An 18,674-nucleotide genomic window follows, 5' to 3' on the forward strand; every position below is an offset into this window, starting at 1 on the left:
CACCACGCCTGAGACCCGGCACGATGAAGAAAAGAAGGGAACGACCTTTGTGATGTACGTCGCTGTTGTCGTAAACACATCGTATGCGTCTGTTAGGCCGTAACAGGTGTGTCCGTTTTGAGCCGCTTTGTACGCAGGGATAAAAGTGTGCAGAAAAAGAAAAGAAAAGCCAAATATACACATGAACATGAGTTTTCCCCTGATGTGGAAAGCTGTAGCTTAAACAACTGGTCTGACTGTAGTCTTGTTCTTTGAGAGATTCCACACCTGCTTCTTAAGGCAGATGCTGAGAGCACCAGGGTCTTTGTACTGGAAGTGAGAGGGGTGCGATGTGATCACTGACACATACAGTACACTGCCCCGCTACACACACACACACACACACACACACACACACACACACACACACACTTTGCCTGAACCACTGATGCCAACGCAGCATGTGGAGGAGGGTGTATTGCTCACACATGGTTGCATGGCACAAACACACACACACACGCGCGCGCGCACACACACACAGATTAGTGGAAGACAGAAATGAGACGATGGATGGGGAGGAGAAAAAAAAATGGTGGCTACCACAGAAAGACATTAATGCTCTTCTTCAAATAAAACAAATAAACAGAAACATGGATTTACAATGTTTTTAAAATCACCCACCCTCTACCGCCAAAAAAAATATATCTCTGAAGACAATAATGCAGTAAACTCACACACACGCTCACATACTGTACACACACGTATGCACCGACAGATGGCATTTCAGTGAACACACCTGCCCACTCACACCTACTTTTCAACACCCCCACCCCCACCCCCAACCCCCACTTGATTAGCGTGGCTGCACAGTCCCTCTCCGTTTGGACAAAAATAAGCAGCGTTCGACACTCAACAACTAAACAATCTCATATCTATTTTTCTGCTTTCCTTTTTTTTCTCCTTTTTTTGTGTTTTTTTGGCGTACCATCGTCATGCTTTAAACTGAGATCTGCAAGTGGCACATGCACAACACGCAGGGAGCTTCTTTTGGCACCGTGCTGCTACGACTGACGGGGTTGATAACGCGTACATTCAGAAGAAACGATAACAGATCTGCGCTCCTGTCCCTGCCCGTGATGACTGGGAACCACACGCGAAGAGGAGGAGGAAGAGGAGGGGTAAAAAGAAGAAGAAGAAGGAGAAGAAAATAAATCTCACAAGGCTCAAGAGCCATTTTGTCTGAGGCACGGGCGTGGGGGAGGGAAAGGGGTGATGGGAGGTGAACCGGCAACGCCACTGCGCTTGACTCGGACACCTGCTCCTCTCGCTTTTTCTACTTTCTAATCATTTTCTTTTTTAAGTTCTTCAGTTTTTTGTCCCATTATCCTTCTCTTATGGGCTTTGAAAATGGCTAAAAGAAAAATCAGAATCAGCCACAAAGAAATCACTTCCTAGGAGCACCGTGCTGAATTCAGACAGACACTAAAGCCTCGAGGCACAAAGAGACATTTCTCAATATTTTATGGATTGACTAGGCTGTGCAAACAAACTACATATAGGAAACTCTCAATAAACCTCACAAGAAGAACATAAGCTATAACTAATTAAATAGATTTTTTTTGTATATTCATCTATAGATTTATCTAATAAATACATCTGCTGATAGACACTTCTTTCTGTAAACTATTTACATTAAAAGGTGTATATTTCTGCTAAAACAATAAATAGCTATGAAGGCAAGGCGAGGGAGAGAAAACTGCTTTAGTTTAGCTGTGAGCAGAGAGAAAGAGAGAGAGAGATTCTGTGTGTGTGTGTGTGTGTGTGTGTGTGTGTGTGTGTGTGTGTGTGTGTGTGTGTGTGTGTGTGTGTGTGTGTGTTCCCGTTGAAAAGTCAAAGCCGAACATTTGTATTTCCGAGTGACTCGCTTCATCTCAAACTGGACTCTCTTCATGAATAACTGGCAGGAACATCCACTCGCAAACCAAAACAACAAAAAATAATGAAATAATGCTCTCAGCCTCACCTGCCTGTCTTCTTTCCATAAGTGGAATGTGCTCTCAGTAGATTCCCTTCCTGTTTAATACCTGGTGAATAGGGCAGTGAAGAAGTAGTGTACAAAAACGTACCAACACCCGCCAGAGCGTACCAGTATTGGGCCCAGTGGCTGGTGTTCATAATATCCATGACAAGCACACATAAGAAAGGGATGATGTTTGAAAAAGAAATAAAATAAAATAAATGCCCCGTCATCAGAGAGCAGCATAAAAACAATCAAACCCACCCCTGAAAACCCTCCCCAGTCACAATCTCATGCTGCACGATTTTTTTGTTTGTTTTTTTCTTTTTTGTCGGTTTTTCTGTTACTTTTTGCTCTAAAGGGCAGGCGTGGACAAAAAATTACAGGGCAGTTGCGAGCCTGCCTGCCAAAACCCGGGTACTGAGGGACGTATTGCTGTCAACAGTTTAACATCTCTCACACACGCACACACACACGCGCGCGCTCTAGTTTAGTGTCCGCAAAGTCTGCCGACTGACATGTTTTTCAAACACTCAGTTCATCTGGTGGCATTGCTGCCATGGCTGCAGCGGGAGGGTTGGGGTGGGGCTTTGCTAAGGGACAGTGTTTGAAAAAGGTGATAGTTTTGTTTACAAAAAAAGCAATTTTAAGTGCAAAGTACCATGCACATACGGTCGACCGGTGAGTGGGGCGCAAAAACAAAAAAACAAACAAAAAAAAGCCCCGCACCATGTCAGCATCACACCTTTGGGAGAGATGGAGCGGTCTGTGTGTGTATGTGTGTGTACGTGCGAGTTGATGTTATGTGTGTGAAGTATGGGTGAAATCTCATAAGTGCTTCCCATGGCTCTTGAGGCATAGAAAAAGAGGCAGTGGGACATTGTGTGGTAACATTCTCTGGCTGAAAGTTGTGTTCTGTTTTTGTTTTTTTTTGTCGGATGGGGGTGGGGGTGGTTGGGGGGGGTGGAGTGTCTTTGACATCCCGCTCGTTGTATCGGTGCGGCGCAGAGCGGGGGACACCCTAAAGACTGACCGCTGATGATGGGCTGGATGTCTCGGAGGTGTTGCAGTCTGAATGGAAGTCACTGTGCAGACAGGAAGTCCGCGGAGGCCCAGCTGGAGGAGAGGCCTCAGACTTGGTCAGTCCTGGTAACGAGGGAGGAAGAAGGGCAGGAAGGGGAGGTGAGGTCGGAGCAGGACCAAGGAGTGATGGGGGAGCTGAGGGGAAGAGGTGGGTGCTGGGTCATTGACCAGTGCTGTTTATAGGCTGCAGCCCAGCTGCTTAGCCTTCTCCTGAGTGTCCTGCACGTGCTGCAGGCTGGCGCTGGAGTAGCCCTCATCGCTACAGCTGCTGCGCAGGCTGCCTCGCTCGTCCCCTGAGTCGCTCACACTGCTGGTGCTCCACTCCAGGTCACCCAGCAGGTAGTCCGTCCCCTCCACGTCCACATCCAGGTCCTCTGTTTGAACAACAAGAACACAAACACGACACCATTAAAGAGCTGAATGACAACTATGTCATATTATTTTGTCATATTTAGTACAGCCAGCAGCAGCGGCTGGTAACTGCCTGCTCTGCACATCCTGCAAAAGCTCTTTTTTCCTGTATTTAAAATCCCCTTTAAACAACAGGGACAAAGCTACACAGCATAAAGGCGACATATGCACAGATCTATTTTCATTTTAACCATTTAAAGGTTTTTGATTTTGCTCTTTTATTGAGTGACTTAATGCATTCAGGTTGTTTTATGTCATGTCCCTGTAACCCTGTCCAAATAGACAGAAAACAAAAAGAAAAGAACAAATGAGCACTGAGTGCTCATTTGTGCTAGGAGGAACAGGATGAGCACTGTCAGAGCTACAAATGACTTCCAACAGGCTGCTGGAGTGAATGTGTCTGACCAAACAATCAGATTTCATTGAGGGTGGACCGAGGTTTCCCACTGGGCCTGGTGCTAACTACACAGCACTGTGGAGCTGATTGGCATTTGCCATAGAATACCAGATTTGGCATGTCCACCACTGTCGCCCTGTGTGTTTTTACAGATGAGAGCAGGAGCTCAGGGACGTCCTGGTCCAGATCTGGGAGGAAATGTACAGGACATTATCTGTTGTCTTATTAGAAGCATGCCCTGATATCATCAAGCATGCATATGATGCACGTACTATTACTACTCCATGTTTCTTCTTTCCTGTTTTACATCATTTGCTTTGGAGGGAGGACATTAACCATATGACTAAACAACAATGAATGCCACATAAATGGCACTCAGTATAAACTGCTGAGTATCATTTGGAGTTGCTGCAATGACATTTGTTTGATGCATAGTCTTTTCACTTGGATTTTTGGGGTATTATTAAATTGAGCGCTCTGTAGGTTGATCACTTTTGTTTGTATCAAGAAATGTAGCATCCTTTCATTCCTAACACATTACCTAGTCCACATCAGTATAGATATCCAGAATGTTTTTTTTCACATTAAGATCTGATGAGTGTGTTTTTATAAGCAGTGTACTTACTAAGACGCTTTACTTTACTTTGCACTGTGGAAGATTGTGTTTAGTGATGATGATGAAGACAATACCTGACACAAGAACAATAAAATGATGCCTATTCTGAACTTCCTGCACAACGGTTCACCTCCATATTTTTTTCATGTGCTTTGAGAGAAGATGTTAAACCATCTGAATATTTGCCCTGAGGTTCCAGACATGAAACATGTGAAGAGTGACATGAATAAAAGCATGTGGTGGTAACGAAGTCGTCTGAGCTGGCCACAGCTCTGCCTGTGTGCAGCCTCACCCTGGTCAGAGTCGGACTTATCAGAGGACCGAGTGGAGCCGGTGCTGTCCATGCGGGTCCTCTCCACTCCCAGCTGCTCTAGACGCCTCCTCAGGTGTCTCTGCTCCCGTTGTAGCTGCTCCAAAGTGTGCTGAGCTTTCCTCTCGCTCTCCTCCAACCTCTGCAAGGAAGAAGGAGATAAAACGGTGCACTTCATGAACAGCTCCTAATCTGCTCCTGCGTACGTGTCCACAGCAGCTTATCAGCCACTGAAACACGCAATTACTAACACACTCAGCAACTGCAGCGGTCAACAAATTGCCCTCTTCACACCGATTAGGTGAGTGGTGCACACGCACATCCACGCACCTTGATGTGATCTTTGGCCTTCATCAGCAGGCTGAGGGTGGTGTGCCTGTTAGCATCTGGTCCCAAGGGAACGAGGGATTTCAAGCGCTCCAAACACAGTCGTAGATGTGCCCGTCTGAAGAGGAAAGATAAAAATGAAGGTGGAAGATGCTATTAAATGTACAGAGAAACAAAACGCAAAAACAAAACAAGAAGGTAGGCCACTGAAATCTGAAAATCCCTGATAAAAACTAGTCTTTACCTGAGCTTTGAAAAGCTGAATGCAAATATCTTAAACTATCCTGTTTTTTTCTCTCTACAAGAAGTCCTACTCTTGTATTGAAATTGACCTTTTACTCAAAATTCACTTGAATGATTGGGCTTCAAGGACTCAACCTCAGATTTTTCACTGAGGGGAAACAAGTAACCTCTTAAAATACATCCAGGGGAGATTTTGTCATCATACTAAGAGCCCTGAAAGGACTGTGTTTACATTTTTCCAAATACTGACAAATGAACAGGTGAATTATAACGGCAGCATTTTTTGCCATTTTTTACTCTGACAAGCCTCGAATCAGTCTCGTGTCATTAGACTTTTCTAGGAACATGGGAAATAGGTGAAATGACTTATTCAAACATGTGCAAACACACATGGAAATACAGTATATTAGGCAAAATCAGTGTTGGACAATTCTAATGAGTCTGAAAGCCAATACACCTTCCTTTATTCCTCTACACAGCCTGAACTGCCTTAGGCAGGGCTTCCTGTCTTTCTTTAAGAACTCTTAAGGAATAGTTCTCCAGGCTTCCTGAACGACATTCAAAGCTCTTTGGATGTTGGCTGCCTCTTGTTCTCTGCCAACACAATCCCACACTGCTTTAACAATGTTGGACTTATTATTGAAGTACTGGCCAATCCATGACTGATGGAGTTCCATTGTGTTTTTCTATCCAGGTATACTTTTACTTCATTGGTAACACACATATTCTGAATGCTCACATTTAGACAAGTTTAACGGCAGTCTTAAAAAAACACAACAAACAAATCCTAAAGTGATGTAATATGTATCCATGACTACTGCAGAGTGACATGGTCAGATAATTAGGACCAATTTGCACTTCTGCGCCAGGCTACTGTGAGGACAGGACTCTTTTTTTTCTCATCTGTGGTATGTCTTGTCTCTACTTGCTGCAGGCAATGACAAGCAGCAGTGGGTCCTTTCTGTTTCAGCAGGAAGTTAAAGCATTAAATACCAAGAGTGGGAATACTTCCTTGTTGTGACAGGAACTGTCATAGTCAGGGTGGAATTTTTTGTCCACCTTCACACAAATTGAGTTAGTTCAAAGAGGAGATTTGCGTGTGCTGAAGCAATACCAGCTGATAAGTTCCTAGCATCAAAGCAAATATGAGGAACAAGCTGCAGAGAACTGCCTTTGTACTCTTCAGGACTCATCAACCAGGTGTCATTACTGCAAGTATTTGTCAGACTGGAGCCACTAAACACTTTCTCCTCTTTAATGCAACCTTTGGGATCAAAGAGTATAAAGGTAGGAGCAAACGGAAAGAGACGCCCTGTATGTTTCAGGAAGTCAGCAGTGTGTTAACTATTACATAATAGAGCTCGACAGGATGTGCGCCAACCGTCCTCTTAAACAAGAAGAAAACCAGAAAGCCATCTGCACCATATGTTCAGAACTGCAACTAATTATTGATGTCACTTGCCCTTTATACCCCCGTCACACACACCTATACACAGTTCACAGCCTCTGTTTCCACCTGTATGCCTCTCAGCCCCTCTATGCTGGCAGCCTTGGCAATTTCTAAGGTCTGGTGGGTGTTGGTGACCACTTGACCCCGCTGTTACACAACACACACCTCCAGCTCCAACCTCGTCACAGTGTGTACGTGTCTGTGCGCTTCTGTTTGCCTGAGCGAGTGGGCGTGTGTACGTCAGACTCTTCCTGAGAATGAGTGTAAAAATTGTTTTCTTTCTTTGTTTTTTTTCTTTCTTTTTTTTTTTTGACTGTGCAGCTGAAGGGCTGGCCGGCTGAGCCGCTCACTTATTGTCTGCTGCAAATAATCCTAACGTGAGCGTCACTGCCGGAAAGAGTTTATTCAAATGGGGCGCATGGAGAGCTGCGAGGCTGATTTGACTCTGGGCAGTGGAAGCGCACAAATATATTCTCAACCCCTTGCCCTTTAAAAAGATAAACACACAATCGGCGAGCAGAGCCTTTGCATGCACATACAAAGCAGCATTCAACAGCTGAAGCCAAGTACCTGCTTCTCAGCTGACTCAGTCCAAAGGACATGCAGACTGTCATTACATAACATGGAAATGTTCCAGCCTGTGTTGTTCTGACATAATAAGGGCTGGCTAATGTTTGTTAAACACTGACAGAGAGCAGACTCAAACAGCACGAGTCACATGACGATTCAGAGATACACTATGGCGTGGTCCTAACACACAGCTATTCCAGTGACAGGTTATTCTGGTTCACTGTGTCAATAGGCAACTATACAGTAAATGTGGAGCTGCAGCCTCAGGCCACAGCCTACATTTCTCTGGCCTTGTTTCACACTTGCATACGGCTGACCTGAATGCATGTGTCTGGTCCAAAATGAGGTGAATGTGCCACCTCATTTTGTTACACTCAAAACAGTTGAAGCTGTTGTCACCCCTTTGACCCAAAATGGTTTCTCCCAACTAGGTCAGCTGGTGCATTTTGCCTGATTAGCAGTAAATCACCTCGCTTTCAGGGCTCTTGCCCTCTGACCTCTAACAGTGAGTGATTTAACCAAGCCAATACTGATGGAAGGGAGGCTGGGTCTCATTGCACTCCTGAGGCTTTGCTGGCAGTGGGCTGCTGTGACTAATTTACTACTCGCCACTGATGGCTTTCCATCATCATGTTAGTGGTGGGAGAAACTAGCTAACAGCTAAGTAGGTTCTCTAGTGGTCATAATTGTGTTTTACTGCAGGGTATGAGGTGTGTCCGCAAACACATACAGAGGGCTCAGCCTGTCCACTGAGCGGCTGGTTTGGATCATCTAGCTCAGAGAGTGACAGCGACTGTATCAAAATATGACTCCTATTGCTTTACATATGTAAACTGAGGACTTTACCATCATCCAAAAATGGCTTTTATCAATTGTTGGGACAGTTTATGTTCACATAAGCTAAAAGAAAATCAGCAAATTCAGGAAGCAGAATCGATTAATGAGCATCATGACAGTTTCAACTGTACCAATGCCATTTCAACTCTAACCGTTCAGTGTTTTCACCTCCACCCTTTTGCTAGTAAACCATCTCCTCTGATAACTTTTACATTTATTTCCATTACATAACCAAATTATGATGAATGAATGCTCTCCAAAATGTTGTCAAGACAACCAAGTTGTGCAGCACTGAAACCAGATCGGCTGCTCTCAGGAGCCAGAGAGCACAGTGAGCCACCTGATACAACCGTGACCCCGTCGTTCATCTCATCAGTGTCAGGAGGGCACCGTGACAAAACAGTGGCTCTGTTCAAGCATGAAACGATTCTCTCCTTAGTTCCTTTTGTTCATCATAACTTCCACCCCCCTCAAAAGAAATTACTTAACTGCACCATAAAGCTCATTTTATTCTCATTACCTACCCCCTTATCACCTAAATTCAAACTTGATTAGTTACTAGTTTACAAAAAACAACACGTCCACCATGTCTAGATATGCCACGTCTCCCTTCTGCTTATCACGGGTTATACAGCTTACCTCTTACATAAGCTAACAGGGCAGTACACAAATAAAACTTATGCTTTCGTTTCACGATGGCAACGCGCCAAAAGAGAAAAGGTAAGGTTTGTTCAGGACTGTAATCTAGCTCAACTAGTTTCTCTGCAATCTGTGCATTCATGCAACAGGCGAGCCGTCAGCCTTAGTTCGTAACTGTAGGTTTCTTAATCCACCAGAAAGGCGCGTGATGTGAGCCTGTTTAATGTGCATCTGACCTACGTCGGGCCCATCCATATGCAGAAGGGATCCTGCTTCTCACGGGTCTGCAGTGCGGCTTCAAACACCTCACCGATAAACCTGAGGATTCCACTGAATCGCGCTCAATAATTCACCTGATAAAAAGTTGAGGTCCAGCTTCACCTGTCTACATACGCACTGCTTTTCTTTTGATCGCCCACTCATGCATGTAAGCAGGCTCATAAAAGAGGACCAACGAACACGTCACACCACATCACCAGAGATTCACCTACTACAATTTTAAAATCCTGATAGTCACTCTGAGAGCATTCACCTTAGATCTGGAACTTTAAAAAATTTACCTTCTTTCAAAAATGTTTCAGATTATGTTACAGGTTACAGGACCTGAACTGGCACTGAACTAATTTAAAGACTTCCTCAGTGTGGGAGGGCATGGGGTGGCGTGAATTGATATTTTCATGGATTGAAGAACAACACAAACACACAGAGAGATTTGATTTCTTTTTTTTTTTACCTGTTCTTTTCCATTTCGTTGTGTGTAGACCTGCAGAGATAAAACAAAACACATATGAAAAATCAGACATAATAAAAAAAGCCACTGATTAAAATGAAAAAAGCTAAGGCTTCCCCTTCTCCACATGCACCGCAATCCAGGCAGAGGAGGGAGCACGAGAGAAAGGGTTGTGTGGGAGTCTGTGAACAGCCGGAGCTGCTTACAAAATAAGATTCAAAGAGGGAAAAAAAAAGAAAGAAAAAAAAATGAAGAAAAGCCTGGGTGTTCTTATGCCTGAGGCCTGTTTCATGGTGGAAGCTTTTTTTAAGGACCACACTCGTACACAGATACGTGATGAGGAGGCCCGACGGTAAACATAGTAACAGTAACCAGAAACAGGAGTAGATGGGACTCTGTCCCTTCATATTGCCTGATTATCCATTGTACATGCAAGCCTGAGCAGAGTGGGGGTGGGGGCAACACAGTGAAGGTAAAATGAGAGATAGAGGTGTGCTCGTGGCCAGCATGACTCTGTCATTGCAGTATTAAAACATCTCTCTATCTGTAGCACACACGCACACACACACACACACACACACACACACACACACACACACACACACACACACACACACACACACACACACACACACACAGAAACGGGGTCAAGTGTAGGGTTTGGTAGAAATGTGTCTGACCTGTGAGAGAAAGGATAAACAGGAGAGCAGGTCACAAGCAGAGAAGAAGATCCCCTCTGCATTCCTGAATGCTCCTCAACCTCCACCTGAACCCCACCATCCACCCCCATGCTGAATCCCAAAATAGCCTCTGCATTTTTCCAGCTCTGCAAACTAATGCACTGTCCTGCCTACACACATACACACAAACGCAACCTCAAAGGTGCCCCCTCGTGTGTAATCTCAGTTACTGGGCCGAACTTGGGTTTAAAGCTCGGGGTTGACCATATTTTCACTGTGTCGCAGCGTGTCACTGCAGCATGTGTGTGGCTGTCTTTCTGCCACTCGCTTTGGGTGTTCTCTCTGTCACTTGGCCCCCTCTAGCCAGTGTACATTCCTGTGTGGGGCAGACAGCCGCTGGTGACATAACAGAGCTGGCAGGGAAGTGATCCCACTCACTGAGGCTAGATTTCAGGCTCTGAGACACCTCATAGCTCTCTGCTACTTTACCAAACACACCCATGCCACCACAATGCAGAAGCAATATTTAAGATGACATGCTATGCTAATTTCCAACTCCATCACTGTTCTAGTTACTTAAAGTACAGTCATATGAAAAAGAAGGTTTCCACAGGAGAAAACTAGATACACACATTTTCTGCTTGCATAGGAACTAAGATCTTAAACAGCAGCCAGGTGCTGCTAATTAAATGCATTTGTTTAACTGATCATCTCCAAGTGTGAGCACCTCAGTAAAAGCTGAGGTTTTTGCAGTTTGCTGGGCTGGAGCAGTCAGGTGTGTGTTAACACAGGGCCACAATCTTTCGAAGAGTGGATGGCCCAGCAAATTCCCTCTGTGCAGTGCTCAGAGAAACTACTGGCCTCAGTTAGTATGTTAAATATTAAAGTTCATAACAGTACAGTTCAAAAAAGAATGAACATATGGTTGATTTGGAAAGACTGACAGGAGAAAGTCTCTTCTCTCCCCTAAAAGAACATAGCAGCACAGTTTAGGGTCCCAAAGTTGCACCTGAACAAACCCAAACAATTTGGAAACAATGTCCTTTAGACAGATGAGACCAAATTGGAGATGTTTGGCTATACTACACAGTGCCAGCACCCATATTAACTTATAGAGGGGTGCTGACTTGGACTTATTTTGCAGGCACAGGGTTTGGACACCTTACAATCACTCAGTCAACCATGAATTTCTCTGTATAATAAAGTATTATGAATTATAATGTGAGGCCATCTGTCTGACAAATGAAGCTTGGCTCAAACAGAACGACTAAAAAGAAAATAATTAAGATTCTGCAGTGTCAAAGTTCAGATCTCAACCTTACTGAAATGCTGTGGTGCAATCTTAAGTGAGAAGTGCATCAAAAATACCTGCAAACCCAATGAACTGAACCAATGCTGTCAAGACAAGTAGGTCAAAATTCCTCAACAATGATGTGAGAGACAGATAAAGTCATAAGGAGACAGTTACTTCAATGTATTGCTTAAAGGTGGCTCTACAAGCTTCTGAATCTTGGGAAAGTACTTTTTTTTTCCGCAGAACTATACAGAGCCTTGTGACAGACAGGCTTGTGGGTCAACCTCAACATTTGTTTTTGGAGAGGAAATCACTGACCAATCACTGACAACAAACAAGTCTCACTAAATGAGCTACTGTCACCTCAGAGGTCCTCAGAAGGTTAAATACTGGATCACAGAGTTGCTGCCAAACGATTCACCAGTGCACTTTTCTTTCAGTTGCATCAGCCTGAACAACACGGCGTGATGACCACCGAAAGGCACCAGTTGACTGCAGAATGATTACGGCAAGCTCCTCGTGTAATTTCCACAGTGCACTGTAGTTGCGTATTGTATGAATGTGTGTGTTTGTGAGTGAGGAGGGGGAGGACTCTTTCTCCTTGTCTGTAATGGAGGCGCTGCTGTTCTCCACTGACGGCCAAAAGTGAGAGCAGAGCAGGAAAGACACAGAAGGATGGAGGAGGTGAGGAGAGAGAAATGTGAGAGGGAGACAGAGAGAGAAATGAGGGGGAGGGTGGAGTCCGTACTACTGACACACATGCACACGTCCACGCCAGAAACATGGCGAGTCCCCTCCCCCACTACTACTACTCACACATCTACGCTTCAGGGAAAACGGCAGAAATTGGAGGGGCTTATGTATAAATTCAAATATAAATGCCTGCCCTATATTTGACCGGAATCAGCAGCAGAAACAACATAAAAACTGATCAAATAACACCAATTAATTGATTAGATCTTTTCTAGCAGAGATCAACCCTTCCCCCCCAGGATGTAAATTTATTCTGTACTGTTAATCACCAGGAGCCAATGTCAGATCAGACTACATCAAATCATCTCACTCGTGATTCTGCTGCCCTTAAATAGCAATGAGTAATAGCTGAAAAAATGCTTCAGAACTGGAAATGGAAAAAGGAAAAGCTGGTGAACGAAAAGTTGTTTTTTGTTTTTTTTTTACCAGAAATAGCAACAAACCAAGTAAACCTACTCTAAAAACCTGGTGCCATCTACACATGCTAGGACATGATCTGAGTTAGAAGCATGTCTTTTCAATACTCTACACCCTGTGTTTTTGAAATCACAGCAAAATGGTAGCACACTCCAAATTTGTCACAGTCACTTTTGTCGAAATCAACTGATATACTGCTCGATGTTTTGAATAAGCAGTTGTTTCCTTTAATAAAGAGGACCAATGCTGTATATTTTCAGCTTCATATATTTATTTCTAGACCAGAGGAGCTTTGCATAATTTACAGTTCAAAATAATGGTCATATATCTCTCCTAATGGGCCTTTGTGCCGCCGTTCAGTTCACAATCCACGCGAAAGAAGCTGCTTTAGTTCCCCTACCCCTTCCTTTAAGGCAACTTTCTTGTGATTGCCCCACATGAAGAGAAGGTTTGCAGAGGAGGTGGGTGGGGCTTCTGAGATCACAATCAGACTTGATTGTGCCTGAGACAAACATTAACACTCTCATTGACATCATACACAGCTGTGAATATAAAAAAAATGTCATAAATTCATATTTATCTTATAGCAGGCCTTAGTGCAGCTCCATCACTTCATTAACTGTGAAACAAGCCGTTTTTAGCTCTTCTCCTTTAACACCACAATTCTCTGAACTAAGCTTTCCTCCGATTAACTGTCCCTCATAAAGACATTGACTGATCAGCAGATTGGTGAAGCTTCTATGCTCACAGCCAGAGCTGTATACACTCTCTGACATGATAAAGATCCCAGAGTAGAAAAAACTGTCTGAAGCCTGAGTAATTGGCTTTCTTGGATTACTGGGACATACTCAGATGTCATTATTTAAACCTTTGACCATATTTAGTATGAACATCATAACTGTATAGATAAGACAGGAAATTTATATTTCAGAAATGATGCTGGTTTCTATAAGTTGGCTAAACTGTTTTCTTTTGACTACACTTGAAAGTTATTAGATTAACCATCCAGAGTCAGGCTGTTCAGCTTTATGAGTCACAAGATGCACCTTAACTTCTTCCAAATTCATTTCCTCCATTGCACATTTAGTTTTCCCTCTTTTATTGTTTACTTTTAGTTATGTCAGCCACTTACAGAAAACCACACAGTGTGTTTTTATTTTTTTAAAGTATACCAATGATCAGGAATAACAGGAAAATGTCTAGATTTCTATCAAATCAGAGGCAGAGGTAACTGCTACAAAAAACATACATTTACAGGAGTAGAAAGAGTGTTGATAGTCCAGAAAATATACCTACAATCCTACATCAGATGAGTCCTACACAAAGCAGATTATGCACCCCAGCATATATTTTCTGCACTGGCAGATGAACAATGGATGGATGAACAATGTACCCTCATGGCAATACACCTGATACACCTGTTTGACCAACAAAGCATGTCTCTGAAATATTTTTAGAGGTATTATGAAACTCTTCTGTAACTGTAGCATCGAAACTTTTTATTGCAGCTTCATGCAATATGCACCATCAAGCACTTTAAAATATGTATATTAATTACTGCATCTGTGTAAACAGCTGGTGGTGCTCTCATCAGTTGCTTCTTTGATCTGCTGCTTTTTTTTAATGTTTGAATGAAAAGAAGGCACATAAAGGTTGGGATCAACAATATGTCAGTTTTGTGTTTACTGAAGGACAGAAGCAGGTGCCTAGATGTCACTGTTTTATCTCAAAGATCAGTTTCCAACAGCCTTTAATGGACTTGTATCATCCTCTCTGTTGAAACAATCACCTGCAGTAGTTTAAACCTGCCTTTTTTGTGTAAACTTTGTACACACAGGAGATAACTTCCTACACAGGATCATGACAGCAAACTGGAGTCCAATCGCAGAGTGCAAATTGATCTATGGATTGCGGAGGCAACACAAATCTGTCCTCATACCATTGATTTACGGAATTCAGGTTAGAGACTCTAAATTGACTAGTGTCCACTTAGATGACCAGCGCAGCCCGGACACACCACCCCCAGCCTCACTTAAATGTCTTCTGCAGTCACCTTGACTAACCCACTTTTCCTTACTGTGGGGTCATTGACTTTAAGCCAGGATGATGTTTGTATCTGTCACTATACTTTAAAGAACACATGGGGAAGACTAAACGTAATCTTAACCTAACAGACTCACACATACGTGTGACATCAGAGGACCTTTTCTGCAGTGTTATATATGAATTAGCCATTAGACTCTGAATTACAAAATATTACTTGGTAGCAACACCTAAAGTGGCCTATGCATACAGCATGTTAGTGCTGTTGACAGATTATGGAGCGCTTCTAAAGCCCTGTCCACATATAAGGTGAGCTGATGCTTTTCCACCAATACTTCACTGACAGATAGGCATAGTCTGCACATCATGTAAATGTTAACTCAGCCTACGTACAGTAAATCTTTTTCATACAAGCCATGGATTGAACATGTACGCATGTGCCTGTGCCATGGGGTGCATGGCATGGGGTGCATGGCATGGGGTGCATGGCATGGGGTGCATGGCATGGCAACCCCATATAATAGGTTATTTATTATATAATACTGTTTATCAGAATTTTCTTTTCTGCAAATATTTTGAATCAAATAAATAACTAAACAATGCAATCAGCTGCTACTCCAGTAAGTCTTTAATCCTATGTACCGACTCAACCTCCACCGACTCAGTATGCAGCTAGTGAGACTAGTTTTTGCTCTTCTATGCAGCGTCAGTGAGCTGAACCAGTTCTCTATGTGCTGCAGATTCTGCTTAGAGAGGTCTTCCATCTCCAAGTGAAACTTCAGGGTAGAGGGACAACTGTAGTCACTTGCTGTACACGGTGGAGTTGGAGTCTGTCCAACCCTGGGAGAGATCCTCTCTGGGGAAGCATGATCTCAAGGATCACTAAAACTGCAACATAACTTGAAAGCTAGCTGGTAAACTAACATGAGGCAGTAAGGGCCACCTGGTTACCAATGACTAAACTTTCATGATAAGAACACTGTCCATTAGTAAACTGACTGCAGATAGTGCTGTTCTATGAGAAAATAAGAAAATAAATGCTGATGTTTTCACTATATTAGGTATACTAAAAACTGAACATGTAAAACACATACGTGAAAAATACTATTATGAGTATTGTGGTATTTTGTGTTGGTTGAAGAAACCAAGACGCAACAGGCAGGCGGTAATTCTAAGAGTTAAAACATTAGCTGACATCAGCTGTGCTCTCACTGTGGCAGTCAGTGATAAAAAGATAATAGATTAATTCATAATCCTAGGTTCTATTCTTCATCAATATCGTAAAGTGTGCAGGAATGACTGAAATGCAGATATGGTGATCAGAAGCTAACGGTATCTATAGCTTACAGTGGAAGATCAGAGAGCTGACTTATGTTCTGTAACAATCTGAAAGCTTCTACGAATAAGCTCTCAACAAAATACATGATCAGATACATACAAATACAATTTTTTTGCAGATATATTACGTAAAAGGCATTAACATGTTATTTTGATTATAAAATTGGCCTAGCCTGTCTGTCTTTTCTTTGCAGTTAGATTGGTGTTTGTAACAGTGTGTCTGACCTGGTCACTATTTGATGTCAAAACAACAAGGTAGTGTCTCGCAGTCATAACCCTTTTCAAAGCTTTGGATGTTTGATTGTGACCATGTTTGGCCAAGAGCACAAAGTCGCTGTTTCAACAGCGTTGCTGTGAATATAACAAATTATGCAAATAGGGATGAGGCTGCTATCTCTGATCTCACTGCACTTCCTGCCATTTTAAATTTGGGCAGTTAGCGTGTCCACCTGGAAGCACAGTACGGAAATGCATAAAAAAAATAAATAAATAAAAAGCAAGCCTCACATCACAAGCACCAAATAAGGATTTTGACTTGAAACACAAACACTAGTGTGATGAAGAATGGCTTAATCCTTCAAGAAGTGAGGAGGGGAAGAGGAGGGGGGAGGTGCGGGGGACCCCTGAAGTGGGGATGTGATGGGCGACTTGTTGCAGAGCATAAAAACAATCAGGCATGTACAGTTTTGCCTTTACCTGCTACTTGTGTTTTTCTTGCTTTTGCTTTTCCTTTTCAAACTTTCCCTCTCCCGGCTGCTGATGAATGGCGGCATGGAGGCATAGCCATGTTCAGCTTCTGCAAGCAAGTAAACAACATAGTGGTCACATGTCCTGAAATCCTGCAATGGAAAATACAGCCACAGTGAACAGAAGGAGAGACTGCACAATGTGCCACATTTCAGCTTTAGGCATCCCGCAGCAATGTCTTATGCTTTTTAGCAGGCATGCAGGGAATGGGTCTCAAGTAGTATCTTTTAGCCCTTTCCCCCTTCCTCGGGATGGACAATGATGTCATCTTGAACTGGAATAAACCCCACTAGCAAACCACAACAGAAGGAAAGGAGGGGCGTCCACGAAAACAATTTCTCCCTGCACATCTGCCACATATGCATTCATTCTTTCATTATCGCGAATGCAAATGCCCGTTTGTCTTTACACGTATGCATTATGCGCCTGTAATCACATATTTATTAGCACCTGTTTGGGGCAGGTGATGCAGCCTGCTGAATCGATGCGTGAAATTCGACATTTATGAATTTATTTCATGGCCTGATTGTTTGATGTAATAAGAATAATAATGGGAAGCAACAGGATTTGGGAACGCATCAAACGACGTGTGCTTAAATCCGAGTGATTCGGAGGGGGAGGGGTGTTAATGTTATATTGCACAGAGTGAATAAGAAAAGAGAGTAGAAAAGAATATAATGATACTTTACCTCGTTCCCTGCGATCAAGGTACTCGGCTGCTTCGATCAACATCTGCACCATTCCGATCGCCGCCATTTTAAACAATAACACTGATAATTTAACAATCCGAAAAGGAATTCCGTGGCTGTACACAGGCTGCTTCAGGGTCCTGCTTCTTTTTCACACTTAGGTAGCTCGCTGTTCTGTCAGTTATTATTTTTAAAGAGCCAGAGAGAGCGCGTTACAGAGTTGGTCCTTCACTGTCAATCTGGATATTTAAAAGTTAAAGGCCTTGAATGCAGCACCAGTCAGTTCGAAAAGCCAAACTTCCTCTGTGGTTGTTAAATGAAGGATATGGTGTTAGCTGGCTAGTAAGGGCTGACACTAATAACACTTCTTCAGGAGCTAAGGTTACTTTGTTCCCCTTTAAGTCAAAATGTCAGCTAAATATCGTCAGCTTTATAGTTGGCTCTTCGAGAAAAGACGGCTTGTTGACAAAAACAAAACGAAAGGCTGTGTGACATACAAAAATAATCCCCGAATTGCTCTATTTGGCGAAAAAAAAAGGCTGGCTAACGTTAGCGCCAATGTTAAGCTGTCAAATTAAATATGGAAAGTTCTTGCTATCTCGGTTGTATTTGGAAAAGCTTCGGCCAGTGAAAAAAGAACCTTAGCATGTACAGTTGCTAGACACTTGCCTTGTGAAATTTATATATATATATATAAAGAGCTAGCTGTTTTCAAGTTCAACCGACGATGTCATCCAACCTTATCGGTTCAGAGCTGTGGCTGGTTAGTTTTGCGCCGGTTTAACGCGCGATACGTCTTGCTGGAAACGCAGATAGCGACTGACATCAACTGAAGAACAGTGACTGTTTGTCAAACAGCTTCCAAAATAGTGGCTTGTTGATCTGGACACCAGCTCTCTACTGTACTGTACAAAGATTCTGGGTGCTGCAATGTGATTGGATACTGAGTATAACCTCTCAAGCTCCTATTCGGCGTTAAAACCGTCAATTGCAGAGAGGGTTCAGCGCTTACTTCAACTGTGGACCTTAAGCAGCCATTTTGGTTCTAATTAACATCGGCTGAAATACACCATGTACAGCCACAATGGAGACAGTTTCTGCGCT

At 43.1% G+C, this 18,674-nt stretch overlaps 1 protein-coding gene across 1 annotated transcript; it reads right to left on the reverse strand.

Annotated features, from left to right (window-relative positions):
• Positions 1–815: 815 nt before the first annotated feature.
• mxd1 (MAX dimerization protein 1) lies at positions 816–18,457 on the reverse strand. The gene is made up of 6 exons (XM_063489932.1): positions 17,571–18,457; positions 16,831–16,930; positions 9,613–9,642; positions 5,144–5,258; positions 4,796–4,955; positions 816–3,453 (listed from the first exon to the last, which is right to left on the reverse strand). The coding sequence occupies exons 1-6, from the start codon at positions 17,635–17,637 to the stop codon at positions 3,257–3,259; spliced, it is 669 nt and encodes a 222-aa protein (XP_063346002.1). The 5' UTR covers positions 17,638–18,457; the 3' UTR covers positions 816–3,256.
• Positions 18,458–18,674: the final 217 nt, after the last annotated feature.

This window comes from Pelmatolapia mariae, linkage group LG12, assembly GCF_036321145.2.
Source record: "Pelmatolapia mariae isolate MD_Pm_ZW linkage group LG12, Pm_UMD_F_2, whole genome shotgun sequence".
In the NCBI taxonomy this organism is placed as follows: domain Eukaryota; kingdom Metazoa; phylum Chordata; class Actinopteri; order Cichliformes; family Cichlidae; genus Pelmatolapia; species Pelmatolapia mariae.

What these genes read in the sequence shown, in the direction of transcription:
- mxd1 (XM_063489932.1), bottom strand. Translation starts at nt 17,637, where the DNA reads ATGGCGGCGATCGGAATGGTGCAGATGTTGATCGAAGCAGCCGAGTAC. An exon ending in AAGAAAAACACAAGTAGCAG is followed by an intron (nt 9,643 to 16,830) that starts GTAAAGGCAAAA and finishes TTATCTCTGCAG; the next exon opens with GTCTACACACAACGAAATGG. An exon ending in AGGCCAAAGATCACATCAAG is followed by an intron (nt 4,956 to 5,143) that starts GTGCGTGGATGT and finishes TCTTCCTTGCAG; the next exon opens with AGGTTGGAGGAGAGCGAGAG.